Source organism: Colletotrichum tamarilloi (assembly GCF_030869305.1).
Source record: "Colletotrichum tamarilloi strain Tom-12 chromosome Unknown Scaffold_112.1, whole genome shotgun sequence".
NCBI lineage: Eukaryota > Fungi > Ascomycota > Sordariomycetes > Glomerellales > Glomerellaceae > Colletotrichum > Colletotrichum tamarilloi.
Genome location: NW_026849495.1, coordinates 1 through 15,612, shown reverse-complemented (window position 1 = coordinate 15,612; position 15,612 = coordinate 1). Strand labels below are relative to the sequence as shown.

The 15,612-nt window shown below is 54.9% G+C and overlaps 8 protein-coding genes across 8 annotated transcripts; 3 read left to right on the top strand and 5 right to left on the bottom strand.

Annotated features, from left to right (window-relative positions):
- Nucleotides 1-2,616: 2,616 nt before the first annotated feature.
- Nucleotides 2,617-6,323, bottom strand: CTAM01_14059 (leucyl-tRNA synthetase; the record flags this gene model as incomplete). Its single annotated transcript, XM_060530060.1, has 8 exons — nucleotides 2,617-3,382; nucleotides 3,435-3,597; nucleotides 3,644-4,811; nucleotides 4,862-5,430; nucleotides 5,482-5,608; nucleotides 5,661-5,912; nucleotides 5,967-6,054; nucleotides 6,106-6,323. 8 exons carry the CDS (start codon nucleotides 6,321-6,323, stop codon nucleotides 2,617-2,619), a joined length of 3,351 nt encoding a protein of 1,116 aa, XP_060375342.1.
- Nucleotides 6,324-6,742: 419 nt separating this feature from the next.
- Nucleotides 6,743-7,398, top strand: CTAM01_14058 (uncharacterized protein; the record flags this gene model as incomplete). Its single annotated transcript, XM_060530059.1, has 3 exons — nucleotides 6,743-7,115; nucleotides 7,168-7,238; nucleotides 7,291-7,398. The coding sequence occupies 3 exons, from the start codon at nucleotides 6,743-6,745 to the stop codon at nucleotides 7,396-7,398; spliced, it is 552 nt and encodes a 183-aa protein (XP_060375341.1).
- Nucleotides 7,399-7,534: 136 nt separating this feature from the next.
- Nucleotides 7,535-8,162, bottom strand: CTAM01_14057 (uncharacterized protein; the record flags this gene model as incomplete). Its single annotated transcript, XM_060530058.1, has 2 exons — nucleotides 7,535-8,032; nucleotides 8,094-8,162. The coding sequence occupies 2 exons, from the start codon at nucleotides 8,160-8,162 to the stop codon at nucleotides 7,535-7,537; spliced, it is 567 nt and encodes a 188-aa protein (XP_060375340.1).
- A 539-nt stretch (nucleotides 8,163-8,701) lies between these two features.
- CTAM01_14056 (frataxin) lies at nucleotides 8,702-9,450 on the top strand (the record flags this gene model as incomplete). Its single annotated transcript, XM_060530057.1, has 2 exons — nucleotides 8,702-9,061; nucleotides 9,178-9,450. 2 exons carry the CDS (start codon nucleotides 8,702-8,704, stop codon nucleotides 9,448-9,450), a joined length of 633 nt encoding a protein of 210 aa, XP_060375339.1.
- Nucleotides 9,451-10,188: 738 nt separating this feature from the next.
- CTAM01_14055 (uncharacterized protein) lies at nucleotides 10,189-10,659 on the bottom strand (the record flags this gene model as incomplete). Its single annotated transcript, XM_060530056.1, has 1 exon — nucleotides 10,189-10,659. The coding sequence occupies one exon, from the start codon at nucleotides 10,657-10,659 to the stop codon at nucleotides 10,189-10,191; it is 471 nt and encodes a 156-aa protein (XP_060375338.1).
- Nucleotides 10,660-11,399: 740 nt separating this feature from the next.
- On the top strand, nucleotides 11,400-11,630 carry CTAM01_14054 (uncharacterized protein; the record flags this gene model as incomplete). The annotated part of the gene is made up of 1 exon (XM_060530055.1): nucleotides 11,400-11,630. The coding sequence occupies one exon, from the start codon at nucleotides 11,400-11,402 to the stop codon at nucleotides 11,628-11,630; it is 231 nt and encodes a 76-aa protein (XP_060375337.1).
- Nucleotides 11,631-11,795: 165 nt separating this feature from the next.
- CTAM01_14053 (uncharacterized protein) lies at nucleotides 11,796-13,172 on the bottom strand (the record flags this gene model as incomplete). The annotated part of the gene is made up of 1 exon (XM_060530054.1): nucleotides 11,796-13,172. The coding sequence occupies one exon, from the start codon at nucleotides 13,170-13,172 to the stop codon at nucleotides 11,796-11,798; it is 1,377 nt and encodes a 458-aa protein (XP_060375336.1).
- Nucleotides 13,173-14,570: 1,398 nt separating this feature from the next.
- Nucleotides 14,571-15,314, bottom strand: CTAM01_14052 (RTM1; the record flags this gene model as incomplete). Its single annotated transcript, XM_060530053.1, has 1 exon — nucleotides 14,571-15,314. A coding segment is annotated over one exon (744 nt), but the record flags the coding sequence as incomplete, so codon positions are not given.
- Between the last annotated feature and the right edge of the window lie 298 nt (nucleotides 15,315-15,612).

Genomic DNA, 15,612 nt, shown 5'->3' with positions numbered 1-15,612 from the left:
GCACCGTCACTGGGGATTCAAGAAAGCAGAGGGTTGGTAGCTTGGTTACCGGGGGTCGTATTGGTGGTGCGGTGGGCAAGCTGTATGCGGGGCGCCTGGGTGAAGCAGGGAAACCCGACCTAGGACTTCTTTTGGGCCTTGAACAATTGTGCCGCCGACCTTGATCAGCCAGGCCTCGAACAGAGTCCCCGACCAGATTCTCAGACCAAACCACATCATTCATGTTCGCTTGCCTCCAGGCCTGTTGGTGCTAGATTCGGACTGGTCGCAGACATGGGTGGGATGAGGGTGGAAGCAACCGAACAAGGCGAGACAGGACAGGGTTCTCGTCCATCGACGGGACCCGGGAAACCACAAGTGGACTCTGTGTGGGTTGCTCATCGGGAGGCACAAAGAGAAAGAAGGCTGGGATGACCGTGGTAAACTCTGATGGGTTGAAATGTGCATAGTGAAATGGCTGGGGATGGCTTCACTTGCAGCAAAGAGCAACAACGGCGAAGAGCAACAATGGCCACACAAAATGATGAGCCGCAGCACTAGACGTGTATGTTTCCCCCACCACCTCGATTTTCATTTCATGTTGCTGCCATACCGTCCCATTGGCAGATGCAATGTCCATCAGCTTATTCTTTCCAGTGTCAGTAGTCACCGGAATTCAGGCTCTGTCGGTGGTGATATTCAAAGTCGCCCACAAAGCGGACTTCTGCCCTGATCCTGGGGTAACTCAACCGACTCAGATCCACCATCCGACCGTCTGTCCATCCGCCTTCGACATAGAATAAAAAAGAGGAATGACGCTTGCCAACGGTTGCTAGTCTGCCGAGTTCCCGCAAACCTGCACACTCGTACAAGAAGCCTCTCGTCATCTCGGCCCAGGGTAGTGGTTGGGTGACGGAAGGCGCGCAAACATGAGAAATCAGGTAAGCATCCATTGTGCCATTCTGCTAGCATGTCCAGCATGCTGCAGCTGTCCCGGATTTTCCTGCCAGCAGAGAAAGGTGGTCGTACCGAAGGCCGGGGCCCAGGTTGTCCAGAAAGATGGGGGAAGACCAAGTTGGCGATACTCTGCGTCCGATGCCGTGCTCTGTTGCGTCATACGTCGACGAGGGCCAGCGAGTGCTGCAGCTGGGAAAGACGAGAAAGACTTCCACAAAGAGGCACTGTAGCAACCGGAGACGCATCCCGCAGAACGGGGGCCAGGCTGCCAGTGGTAACTGGGGATAGTCGGCGAGAATCGAGGCTGGCCCAGTGAAATGCTGCGGGAAAAAAAGCAAAGGCGGCTGCAACGGCTCTCCCCTTGTGCCTGGATTGGCCGGGACATTGCATGGCATTGGCAGGCCCTCGACGACCCCTCTCAAGAATAGAGATCTCTGGCCATGAATCACATCATGCCAACCGTGACCCGTTAGGGCCGACCAAGTCATCCAGTCAGACCCTTCCCTTCTAGCTCCCAGGGGCCAAGACTCTGGTTCTTTCGAGAAACATGGCAAACGGGAGTCGTGGTGGTAGCGGTGGTCGAATCCGAGGCCGAAGCCAATTCGATGGATGGGATGAACATGGCCAGTTCCTTGGAGTTGAAGGACTAGACTCCCTCCCTCAACTGCAACTGGGCATGGGGAACACCAGATGGCAGACGGTGACCAACGGTGAAAGATCCCGTCATGAGAAAAAGAAGGAGGCAGGGACCAGGGTGGAAAAGAGAGAAAGAGCCACGCGGCAGGGGTCCCTGCCAGGTTTTCCCATTCTACCGCATCCTCGCCTGCTTCCTCATCCAGTCACCTTCCTTCCCTCTTTCCCTCCACTCTCCAGAACGCGACTGCCCGTTTTTTTGACATCCGTCACCGCATCACCCCAGCCACTTGCCCTCCTGTGTCCTCCACGACCGTTGCAGCCAATCATCCAATCAAGCCACACAACGTTCGACCCACCAGCCACCACCCGCACGTTTCCCTGACGTTTGCTGTGCGACTTCAACGGCCCTTCGCGCCTTTTTGACTTCTCAAGCCACGCTATTGTTTCTTTCCGCGAATCAAGGAAACTCTCATACACCGTTGTGCATTCTCATCTGCATGTCGGTGGCCACGCATGGCCAAGGTAAGGTAAAGTAATCGTGCCTTTTGTCATACCTAATCTGTGCTGCTTGACAATTCACCTCACCCCCGAATCTCAATTCCCTGATTTTCCGTCAAGCCTTGCTTTCAGGCCGCAACCCAACGGCCACAGCTGAGCCCGAGTCTGTTCTCCCCCCTCCATTCTCCAGTGTTGCGTCCCGTTCTTCTGGCTCCGTTCACAAACTCAGAGGAGTAGTGTACGGAGTAAGGTAGACCAGCCTCGCAGACAGCCCAGCTATCCGCAGTCCCCGAACAACCTATGCCGATGAGCCCCATGCCAAGTCCGGCACTGAACCTGCATGTCCCGGTCTTTGCTCAAAGCCATCCTCCACATCGTTCACGTCTGAGATTGAGAGAAGCTGTTTGCCATTGAACAGAAATCGTAATAATTGATATCAAATCTCGTCTTGCTTCCTTTTGCTTGGCTCTACATCAGGATGTGACGACAAACCTAGATGCTACCATTACTCTTCCAGACTCTTGTCTATCCCGTGCACCTCGCTGCTCATGACGATTCAACATTGGCAAACAAAAAGTTGGGTGCACCCGGTACCGCGCCTTCGGCGTTGGGCGCGAGGCTCTCCTCCACAGCCCCGGTCACCAGATCAGTGCCCTTCTTGCCACCCTCCTCCACTGCAATAATCTTCACCTCGACCAGGTTGGCACTACGCTTGAGACCCTCAATCATGTCCACGAGCACGGCCTTCTCGTCAAATGCCAGCTTGCGCTCGAGGACAGCGCTCGCGGGCTCGCCCATCTGCAGACGTCTCTTGAGACCCTGAACGAACGGCATAGCCTTCTTCATCTCGCCCATCTTGGAGATCTTACCGTTGAGCGCCTTATCATCCACTGACTTGGTCTCAGGGTTCCACATCTCCTTCAACAGGTCAATGTAGGCCTGCTGCCACTGCGGGAACTTTTCGCTCATAAAGATGGTGAGCTTCTTGGGCTTCTTGGGGTCAAAGGACGTCTCCTTGCCCTTAGCCTTCTTCTTCAGCTGCAGGGACTCGGCAGAGTTGACGTTGGAAGCCGTCACCGAAATGTACTTTCTCGCCGCCGTAAGAGCCGCATCCGTCTCCGGAATCTCGGGGAATGTCGCCTGCTGGATAGATGTAGGCTTGCCGAGGATCTCAACCCAGACTGACTCGGACCAATGGGGCGCGATGACAGCGAGGAGAAGAGCCTGGAGCTCAATGTAGCGCAGGACCAAGTCGACGTGCATCTTGGACAAGGCACTGCTCTCGCGGTAGAAGGAAAGAGCGTTGTTGAAGCTGTTCACATGCGTCAGAAATGCAAGGCATTTTAGTAGGTATCTAAGCTTACTCGTAGAAAGCCGCCTTCAGGGCCAGCTTGTAGGCAGTCTCGGAGTACTGGTGGATGGCCTCCTTGGCAATAACGTTCATCTCGTTGTTGAATACCTTGTCGAAGAAGTTGTACTCGCCCGTGCGGAGCTCGCTCTTGTTCTTGACGACATCGTCGCACCATTCTGCTGTTATTAGTATAACGATCGCAGTATGAAGAAACAAACATACCTCTGAGAGTGTGGAGACGGAGAATAGCCTGGTTAGCAACATCCTCCTCAAAGTTGCTGTCCCCGTTGGTGTCACCGGCATCGGCCAAACCGATACGGGCAGCGTCGGCACCGAACTTGCGAGCAACATCCTGCAGGGTCATGAAGTTACCGGTCGACTTGCTCATCTTCTCGCCGTTGAGCATCAGGTGACCGTTGGTACGGATACCCTTGGGCCAGTACTCGGGGCTGAAGATGGCGAGATGGATGTAGAGGAAGAAGGTCAAGTGGTTGCCAATCAGATCCTTTCCAGAGCTGCGAAGGTCGAGAGGGTAAAAGTACTCGAATGAGCGGCGCATGCTCTCAAGAGTCTCCTTGGGAATCTTGCACTCGGCGAGGAGCTTGTCGTCAAGCTCGCGGCGGCAGAAGACGTAGTCCCAAACCTCATCCTTCATCTGCTCGGGAGCAATGGCACCAGTACCCTGCTCTCTGCCAAAGATGTCCTTGTGGAGGTAGGGGGCAATGGTGTAGTATGCCATGTAGATGGTGCTGTCACTGAGAGACTCGACGAGGAACTGAGGGTCCCAAGGCAGCTTGGAACCAAGACCATATGATCTGGCACAAGCCCACTGGTTAAGCCAGTTGAGGACACCCTGGAAAGCGTTCTTGGTCTCAGGGCTGAATGTGTTCAGGCCCTTGCCATCGGTGTTCTCAACCCAGTCAAGGGCGGTCTTCTTCCAGGACTCTTCACCGTAGTCAAGGTACCACTGGTCCATCAGAGAGACGATGCAGTCATCTGCGGAACGACTGACGACCTTGCGCTCGGGCTCGGAGTAGACGAAAGCGAGCCCCTGGTCAATGAGTGATTGGCGGACCTTCGGCTTGGCGGACTCGACAGACTCGCCCTTGAACTCGCCAATGTTCATGGTTCCCTTGTAGAAACCCTCAGAGTAAGCCGTCTCCTTAGCCTTGTCAAGCTGAACAGTGTCCTTGGGAGAGGCAATCTTCAACTGCTCGACCAAGGTCTTGGCAATCATGTCACCGGAAGGAGTGTTGATGATGGAGATGATCTCAAGCTCAGCCCACTCCTGCTCGATGCCGTAGTAGGCGGCCTTCTTGCGGAGATCCATGGTCATGACCCAATCGGCAGGACTGTCCGAGGGAACGGATGTGACGACACCAGTACCTTTCTGCGAACTGTTAGAGATGTACTGCTCAATGCGAAAATAAGAATACGTACAGTGGGCAGGATAGACTCCATGGGAAGAACGCGAACGCCGTCCTTGTGGACGGAGAAGGGGGCGTTGACGCGAGTACCGATAAGGGCGGAACCGTCAATCTTGGCAGTCTCGTCAACAACTCCCTCGGCGAGGAAGAGACCTTGGTAGGCCATGTTGCGGGCGGCACGCTCAGTCATGACATAGTAGTCCTTCTCGGTAGCCTTGAAGACACCGTAGGTGATCTTGGGAGACACGAAAACGGCGTTCTGGCCGTACATCGTCTCGGGACGGAGGGTGGCGGGAATGAGGAAGACATTCGCATCGGCGGGAAGTTGAGACTTAAGGGCCTCCTCGGCCTTGGGGGCCCACTCGAGGACCTTCATCTTCAAGCCAGTGTACTCCTGGGGGCCAACTCCTTCGCCCTCAGCTCGGTCGTGATCCATGCAGGGCTGGCCATCCTTAATCGAGTAGATGGTGTATCTCTTGCCGAACTTGATCTTATTGAGCTCCTTGAGGCGGATCATCTGCCAGCGAACGAAAGCATCAAAGTACGGGTTAGCCTCGGTGGTGATGAATGATCTACGCCAGTCTGATATCGATTAGCTAAGTCGTTGCGATGACCATTCGACTTGGAACTGACCGATTCTGAAGCCAAGGCTTGTAAGATCCTCCTGAGCCAGAGGGGGGAAGAAGTCCAGCCAGTACGATGCGTCGGCAAAGAGGTGAATCTCTTGTCTCGGAATGCCCATGGCCTCCATGATTTGGAACTGTCTGTCTGTCAGTGATGTGCAACGTGGAACCGAGATAACCGATGCATACCTGGTACTTGGCCTTGATAGTCTTGGCATTGGCCTTGCTCTTCTTGGTGGAGAACTTGGTAATGTCTTCGCGGGCCTCCTTAGCATCAGTAGGCTTCTCGTCCACGACAACCTCCTCCTCCTTGTAGCCCTCGAAATCGCGGCCGAACCAGGCAACCTCGTTCTTGAGCTTGTCGGCAACGGCCTTGATGGGCATACCGGTCGCGTGCCATCCCATAGGGAACAGGGCACGCTTCCCCTGCATACGAGCGACCTAGAACAATCCATTAGCTCCACCCCTATTGCATTATCGCGAGAGTTCTCTTACACCGGCGGCGAATTCGACCTTGCTCACGGAGAACAAGTGACCAGCGTGAAGACGACCGTTCATGTAGGGAAAGGCCATGCATCCCATCCTATTTACCCGTCAGCCTCCATTCCTCAATTCCTATCCAATTGCGCCATACCATTTGGGCTGTTGCTCGCGCAGCTCGGCGGCGGTAATGGAGTGCAGGGGAACCTCCTTGGTGGAGGGAGCGTCGACCTCGAAGATCTTGTCCTCGGACCACTTTCGCTGGTACTTCTTCTCAAGAGAGATCAAAAAGTCACGCTTCTCGGTTCCCTTGAGCTCCTTGGTCTTGGAAACCTGAAGGGCCTCGAGGGCCTTGGCAGCCTCGTTGGCCATGATTGCGGGTTCTCGTTCGATTCGGTCAGGAATTGTCGGGGAAGGCAAATACGCAAGGCCAATTCCAGGACCAATGCGTATTATATGATTCGACGGTGACTCTTGCGCCGAAAACTGAGAGTCACGCTCGATATCGCGTTGTCGCTGGTGCTCCTTCGAGATAGTCGCTGGCGAGGATACTGAGTCACAGATCCAAACGTGGGGGAGATTTCGTCGCAGCTCCGATGTTTTTTTCGAGGCTGTGCCCCGCGATGGCTTTGGTGGTTATGGCGGGGTACTGTCGGGTCAGTGGTCACTCTCCGATGTTTGGAGTGCTGTGGCGGTTGAGTCCCTTGCGAAGTACGTACCGCTCTATTTCTGGTCGCTGGCTGCCTTGTAGGTGTGGCTGGTGCAGCCTGGGCACTCGCTCGTGGCGCGAAATGTGGCTGAGAAACATGGTGAGCTTCTCCAGTCGCGCAGAGACCTGTAGACATACCCTCGAGATCCGCCTTGTACATGTCATCCCCGGAACTACCTTCTGCAATTCAAGCCAATTAATCCACAACCAAAGCTCGAATACATCGAAGATGCTTCCTACGATCGTTCGGCGAGCGGCTGAAGCAGCTGGCTCTAAATTCACAGTCTTCACCAACCCGTATCGAACCAAAAAAGTCTGGCCTCCCAACTTCACGAACCTGTCCCCTCAGTCACAACTGCGATTTGAGAAGAAGTACAAGAGACGCCTAGCATTAGTTTATGCGCGACCGAGATGGAACAAGGCTGTCAAGCTTGCGCAGTTGGCAACTGTTATTGGTTCGTGAAGCCCTCGTAGCGACTGCTTGCGCTCTATGCTAACTTGCTCTAGGATTCCTTGGCTGGACATTTTTCTTCTCCGAGCTCGAGTTCTTTGGCAAGGAATACAGGCCGTCAGAAGAGGTATATGGCTTTGTCGCTTCCAGTCCAGACTGATGCTAACCATTCCGTCCAGATCCGAAAGCGTGTGCGCGGTCTGTTTGGCACAATCGAGTCTGACAAGCGATACGAACGTCGCAGAGATGCGCCCGAAGCACCCGCTCCCATCGAGACCCCCAAATAGACAGATTCTCGGCCGACAACACTGTACCAGCATAGGGAGGAGTTTATGGCGTTTTGAATACCCGGCACAGAAGCCCATGTATAACATATTGTTCGAAAACAGAATCATGTTCCTCTCAGACAGGAGGCCGCCCACCTCACCGTCCATGCCAGACAAAGTTACCTCCCATACTCAGTCCGCCTCCCAGTCCGGCGCTGCGTCCTTCGTTTACAGGTCTCTTGGCCACAGTGCCTTGTGCGCGCACGCCAGAGACAATGCGATCTAGATTCGTCTCGATGACCACTCCTCCCACAATCATCTCGCCGAGCGTTGAGTGTAGCGTTTCGAAGTTGAAGATGAGATCAAGCTCGCAAACGTTCTCAAACAGCTTATCGAGCGCCTCGACGTAGACTTGGATCAAATCGATCAGGGCAAGTGGTGACTCTGTCGAGGTCGAGATGACAATGAAGTACAGGGTCGCGTAGTTACGGTATGTAACCAGGGAGGGAACGTCGTTCTCTTCTTCCGATGATGAATGTGAGGTGCCCGAGGCAGCGAGCAGGGGAGGCAGCGGGAGAAAGTTGCAAGACCCAGCCGGTCGATTCGATACGAGGGTGAATATTTCGGAAATCAGGCGCTGCTGCATGCTCGTTTCCTGAGTAAATGTGCAAGTCAGCGATGCCAGCTTTCGTTCAGTAGTGCATGCCCAAGCATACCAACTGTGTGTAGAACTTGGTCAACCGGGGCTGACCCTGGCCATTGAAGACCAGAAAGGCGTTGATCATTGTGTTCTCCCTTGACTGAGCATCCCGAGTTGGCTGGAGTTGTCGATACCAGGGCGTGGGTTCGCCAGTGATGTCTATGTTCAATGCGACTGGGCGATAGTGTCCCGCTAGACACTACATGCGCTTCGCGGTGTTCTGGCTTTGGTGGGGTCAGACCGGTGCCAGCCGCCCAACCGTCTCCCACCAGCCAGCAGAGAGAAGCTCGAGGTGCACGGCTCGCAACTGCACATGACTTTCTGATGTAATCATATCTGCCCGGACCTCCTCCTGACCCAAGCTCGGTTCCTTCCCTTGAACGCGGATCGAAGCTGGTCCTGCAGCTTCCGTCACACCTGCAGCAAACGTGGGGAAGCAACGGAGCTGCCTTTGACCTGCCGTCTTTTACGAAGCAAATCAGTCACCTCTTCGATTCGCTAATCGACAACGACCACCCGAACTCCTCTTCTTTCACTTACGCTGACCACTTGACGCCCCAATTCCTCAGCATCATCGCACTCAAATCTCTCCCAATCGTCCATCACCACCTACGCCCAGCTACCATGGCTCGCAACAGCATCACCAAGCTCACCGGCGCCGCCGCCCGCACCCTCCGTGCCTCCCCGCAAGCCCGCTTGGCCGTCCCGCGTCGTTCTGCCCTGCTTCTCGCAGCCTCAAAACCTACATTGTCTGCCATTTCGGCTCGCAAGCTCTTCACAACTTCATCAATCGCCCATCGTGGCATTATGCCCGACACCGATGACCCTCAAGTCAAGGATACGCCCAAGGAGGAGGTCAAGATGAGCGTCGTCGAGCTTACAGATGCCGAGTACCACGAGCTGTCCGAGACCTACCTTGACAACATTGTCACTCGTCTCGAGGAGATAGCAGATGCTCGTGAGGGAGTCGATGTCGAGTATGCTGTAAGTTGACAGACTGAATCTAAGTTTTCAGTCCTTATATCCACTGTCACCTTTTGCGAAGCTCAGGACTTGTGTCCCGTAACCAAGCAACGAATCACTAATTCTTACGGATGCAGGCTGGAGTTTTGACGGTTACTTTTCCGGAATCTGGCACCTACGTGATCAACAAGCAGCCCCCGAACAAGCAAATCTGGCTCTCATCGCCCGTGTCCGGCCCCAAGCGCTACGACTGGGTCGTCGTCGGCGACTCGCAGAATGACAAGGAGGGTACTGCTGCTGGAGCCTGGATCTACACCCGTGATGGCAGCAGCCTGGACGATGTCTTCCTCAAGGAGCTCGACATTGACTTCAGCATAGCTCCATCGACCTACGGCGAGAACCAGTCCTAGTTGGGCAAAAGTGGTCCAACAACCGAGGACGATGTTCACAAGCTTTGATCTCATGCGAAGGCAGAAACCATTTCATTTCTTTTTCATATGGGCGTGAGCAAAGCATCAAGCTCTTGAGTGTATTCTACATGGCAACAGGGAGTTCGTAAGGTGGTTTCAGGGATGGGAGGCAAGTACGCTGCCCAAGGGGAGAAAGCGATGCCGAAGGGTCGATATCTAGGCCTGTGTACACAAACTTCGTACAGCAAGTGCTCAATCGTGCAGTCCATCTCAGGATTGCATTGAGGCTAGCGAGTCCTGTATTGAACAGGGTCTCAATTGTGACCTAATAACGCGATGTGACTGAAGCTGCGTGAATGTTTTGCTATCCATATTGATCTATTTACGGTAGAAACATATTCCCGTTTACTTTCTCATCCACATTGGTTTGGCCGTAAGAATTGTCAGACCGCCCACCGTTGCCTTGCTCCAAAGCCCCTCACTCTCTTTGACGTATTACACCACTATTCATCATACTTCATAGCAACAGTGTCTTTTGCGGCGGGAGTCTTCCTCTCAGAGTCCAACTCTTTGGTAATAATGCTTAAGCGAAAGTATGGCTTAGCGAGGGTATCGTGGGTCTCATTTCCAATTTCGTTCATCAGACTCGGCGAGGCGCCATCCATTTCGCGCCCTCGTTCTCTTAGCAATTCCGGCAGGTGTCCCGTCTCCCCACCCTATTCTGGGGGAAGTTTGGTGTTACGCAGGCATTTCGTGTCGCTCAACGGGAGCAGGGAGTTCCACGGGCGGGCCTTCACGTGTCTCGGGCATCTCGTGTACCACACGCGGCGCCGGCAGTTCAACCGTCTCCCCCGTGTTCTGCGCCATCATCATAGCCGCGTCGTCGGGCTTCTCCGGATCCTCCATGACGGTGTCGAGCGCCTCATCGCGCGCGGCGAGCTTCCGGGCCCTCCTCCTGTTCCAGAACCAGACGAGGGCGACAACGAAGAAGACGAGGCCCGAGGTGGCGCCGACAGTGATGCCAATGATTTGTCCTGGGGCGAGGCCGGACTGCTGGAGTATGTTGTCCGGGAAGGGCGACGAGTCCGAGGTGGTGCCGCCCGTGGGCGTGGGCGTGAATGTGACTGTTCTCCCCCCTTCTGTGACGGTCACGGCGGTCGGGACCGTGAAGCCAGGACCGAACCTGGATGTTGGGAATGGGAGCGACATGCTGGGCCGCACAAATGTAAAGGACGGGAATGGCTGCGCCAGCTTGGAGAAGCTGGTGTGGGTTGTTTGTTTAAAAAGTGGGAAGACGGAGGAGGATTCATCAGAAAGGATAACAAAGTGAAAAGCTAAGCTTTGCGAAACTTTTGCCCCAATCCTTTGCCGATTCCTTCTTTCCGGCATCCAAGAGAACGAGCTTCATGGTGTCATCGGCGCGGGAGGCGCAGACCTTTTTGATAAAGTCCCCATGTCAAGTCCGACGGCCATGGCGTAGATTCCCTGGCGTTCCTGGCGCCCGTCCCTTGATGGGGGTGTAACATATGCAGGAGGAATAAGGTACAGGAGAGAGAGAGACAGCGAGGTGTGAGGTGAATTGAGGTAAAGGTGCGCGATGGGCGTGTGGTGGTGGTTGAGCGCCGCACCGACTCCCGGGCGTTCTGGCGTAGTGTGAGACCAGGGTACCAACGTCAGATCGCAGAGGCCGTGTGTTCTTTTGATCTCCGGTTGATGTACGCCACTTTCCCTCCCACCCAATTTTCCAAGACATTTAAGAACCTCTGAGCCCCATCCTCAATATCCCACCCAGTCCCGGATACCCGACGTGCCCGGGGTGTGGACGAAATTGGCGCGTTTGGCCAAGGCAACGACTGCAGCCCAGCAGCTGCACTCTGCTCTGCGACTGCGACTGCGACGGATTCATCGTTTTCTGTCGGTGGACGTCGGTGGCAGATGGCGCGTTGGGAATGTTTCGGACTTTGACATACTGTTTACTTAGCTCTCTCGGCATCGGCGCAAAGCCCGAAGTTGAGATGGGGCGCGCGCACCCGCATCCGCACACTGTTCATTCCATCTTGTCTAGAGTTCGCTTGCTTGTTTGCCGTGTTGGAGTTCTTCCAGATACCGGTTTTTCTGGTTGGCTCTGCTTTTTCCTTCTGCCCTGCCCGCCACCGGCTACATCGGCCGGGGTTGGATGACTACAGACTTGCAGTTCTTAAAACCGATCTGTTTCTTCCTTCTCATGCAGGAGAGAAGCTCACTGTGTAGCTTATTGTGCACAAGGTTGATTTCGTTGCATCAGTGGTCAGGAAGTGGAGGATATTGTCCGGTACGTTTGTGCCTTGCTTCCTTGCCTCAACCTCTCAGCCTGCATGCACCTCGAGCACTGCTTGAGGGAAGGCCAGCCATTCTGACCAGTAATCTCCTAAATGCGCCGAGACGGAGCGGATGATCCACTGGCCAGCGTCACCAAAGATCCAGTAACTGCGGCACCAGTGAAGGAGGACAGCGTAGAAGGCGAGGATGACGAGGGCTTCCGGGCGGCGCTGCTTAACGACGTCGATGAAGCCTGTTGTGACGCGGACTCCGAAGGCCATGACGGAGGCGGATTGATGCCTGGATTTCATGGCAATGCTGCGGTAGATGGAGTACGACTGCCGTAAAGACTCTGTTGCATCACGGCAGGCTTGGAGGGAGACGGGGCCGAGATCGGCTTGGTCGAGCATACTGTGAAGGATGTCGACTTCGGAGCGCTCGTTCGGGTCGGGCTTATTAGATTCCAGGAAGTCGACAAAGGGCTTGCAACCGGATTCGCGGATGATGTGCCAGGAACGGCCGGTGACGGTGCTAACGCCGCGGTGAAGATTGAGGTACCAGGCGAATTGGTCGAGAAATCCGTTGAAGTCGCTACGGTAGCTGCGGAGGGTATCGCAGAGGACCTGAGTTCCGAGGCAGGATGCGAAGAGGAACATTGGGATGCAGGTGTCATCGTCGATTTCCTCCTTGGCGTCGTTGAACAACATGAGAGCGCGGGTCTGGAGCTGGGTTGCCTCATGCTGGTAGAAATCAGCGCGTTGGGGATTCAGCTCGGCCATGTGCTGGGCAGAAAGACCAAGGAGGACGTCCATGAGGTAAGGGGCGTGGAGGGCAGCCTCGAGGTTCATATCAACCAAGGGTTTCATAAATACGTCTGCGGCCATGAAGGTGCCCATACGGGTTTCCAGGTGGTGGAGGAGGCGCATGTGTTCGAGGGTAAAGAATTGGCCGTTAGGGGGGCTCGGTACGCCGCGGTCATCTTCGGTGCGCATGACAAAGTCGTTTACGACTGTGGTGATGGATGGTGAGGTTGCAAAGGCAGCCGCTGTTGCGGCGGCGGAGGCGCCATTGCCATTGCTACCGGAGCTGCCCGCTGGGCTGGCGACGAGGGCGGCGGCTGCGGCTGCTCGCTTGGCGGCCGGGCCAGAGGAGACGGCGGAAGAGCGAGCCGATGCCGGAAGGGAGTCGAGGTAGGAGCAGTGTCGCTCAGCTGTTGCGCAGTTGACGCAGGTCGGGCGTGTTTCGTCGCATTTCACGTGGCGGCGCTTGCATTCTTTGCATCCGTTGCGAGATTTCCGGTGGGCTCGGCGGAGTTTGACGTCGCCTGCTGCTGCGGCCGATGCCGATGCTCCTCCCGGTGTACTGACGTCGCCGTTTGTCGAGCCGGTGCCGGGGGCGGGAGAGTTGCTGCGTGAGATGTCCATCATTCTCCGGGTACCTCGAGGTTGATTTGTCTCGGCCGGTGGGATGAAAGCGATGTGGAGGGTGGGTATTTTCAAGGTGAGTGGTTTGCCATGGGGCCTTTTCGACGTGTAGCAAAGCGGGTAAGACGTGGTGTCTGTGGCCGGCAAACGACAAGGGCCTTCCTTTTGTGTTGAAGAACGCGAAATGGAATGACAATGGACGAGAGAAAGAAAAAAGGGAAGTGTTTGAATTCAAGGAATGATTTTGAGGGATGCGAACCCGAGGGAAGCTCAGCCTTTTTTTGGTGGGGGGAGGGGGAAAGAAAAGATGACCTACGAAGATACTCCGTAGCTTGAATGGATAAGCTCAGGTCAGTTCAGTTAAGGTAGGAATGGTACCTGGCACCACTTGGGAAGGTACACAGTACAGCGTGCCTACCTGCTCTAGAGACGAAGTACAGACTACAGGCGGGAGTCACAAAAGTAAAGTAAGGAAGGCACTACTGAATATGCCTACCTTCCCACTAGTTTCGTACAGGGGTGCGGCATCTACCGCGCTCCAACATGACTTCAGCGGGTCCAAGGGCCACCGGTGGACGTTAATACGGGGAAGCAAGTTATGGAACTGAGGGAAGGGGCCATTAGGAGGGTCTGCTACAGGGGCTACTCTGCAGCTCAATGCACCCAAAAATTCCTAAACAGGACCTTTAGGGGAGCAATGGAAGGTCGATGGACGCTGCGCCAACCAAGTCCACGCGGCCCCTTCCCCCTAAACCTTTATGATAGTGTGGACAGGTGCGCCCACCCACCTGCGTGCCTTCCTTAAAATGCCCACGCGGTTGTATTAGTAACCACCCTGTAAAACATCTCCGATCCAATGACATCGTCAAGGAAGCCAATTACGCCGGAAATGGCCCGGTTGAATGATCCAGACCCAGAGAAGCTAATCGTCAACACGATGAAATACATGTATTTAGTCCCGTTGACAAACATGGACATGTAGGAGTTGTTAGTCGGTTCGTCAAAGTGAGGAAACCATACACCAAGGATTTCGGGCCAACGGTTTGCACAACATTTTCCTCATTTATCATTCTAGTGCGTCTAAAGTGCTAAATACTAAGCCAAGGCAGGACACCCGGCTTTCCGCGGTTGATACCTTAGCCCTCCGCCCATCGCTATTATTCTGGAACATCCAGCGTTGTCTCCGCTGACCTGAATCGTTCAACTCCTCGGAACGATGATCGTGACATGGATCACTGGCCTTCAAACTCCGCCATGTCTCTCTGTCCTCCATTCCCAACAATTACACTAATAATACTCCGTAGGTGTGCGCTCGCTGAGCATCCCCAATGCGAGCCTCCACACGCAATTTCCGCCGGACGAAAAATCAAAGAGAAAAAGGCACTCTAAATTTCTTCTCTATCGCATGGTCTTGCGCATAGAGCCGGGCTGGTGCTGCTCACTCTCCACCGCCAAGTCATAGTTCTCCACATCCGAAGCCGACTGCGAACCGCCCTTGCGGATCTGGAACGCCGAAGGGAACCGGAACCCGAAGGCCACCATGACGAAGAACATGAGCGTGGCGTCGAAGACGTACAGGGTCCACTCGTGACGGAGCGGGTATCCGTCGCCGCCGAGGACGTACTCGATGAGACGGAAGATGGATCGGACCATGATGCACGCGCTGACAATGTAGAGCATCCACAGGCCCGACTTCCAAGGCGAGTGGCCCGCCAGGGACGCCTGGGTAGGGTTCTTTGCGAGGCGCGAGTGGAAGACGATGGCGGTGACCCAGAAGATGGCGAAGAGCACAATCTGGATGACAAGGCCGGCGACAATAAGGTTCTGTCCCATCTTTTGGCTGCCGTTCTTGACCATGAGACCGCCACCGCTGGCCTGGACGAGGAAGGAGAAGCAGTCGCCGGTGACGAAGATGCGGGTGAGCCAGTTGATGCGGACCACCGACAGGGACTCGCCGTGGACGCTGCGGATGATGCGGCCGAGGGTCATGTAGACGGATGCCGCGAAGAGGGCGGGCGCGATGAGGATGGTGAGGGATTGCATTACGTAGGGTCCGACTTCGCCGGTGCGGTCGCGTGCAATGGCTCTGCCTGCATATCCGATGATTTCGACTGGATAAGAGATTTCAATGTCAGTCCAGGGTCTTGATACAAGGTAACAATTGGAGGGTCGAAATTGGTCACGTACGGATACCGCCTAAGTCAACATACCCACTTCCTGGCACCCCCCTGTTTCTGGCACCACAAAAACGATGGGATCACAACCCAACCTCCTCATTACTATTAACTATTGATCCTCAACCACACCCACTACAATACAGCTGCCAGCCTCACTAGGGCATTCAGAGTCGCTGGATTCAGCCGTGATAACCTCCTTTTCACCCGCTTCGATTTGAGCCCGATGGATATCCCTGATGTTCGCGAACTTCGTATTGGGATCG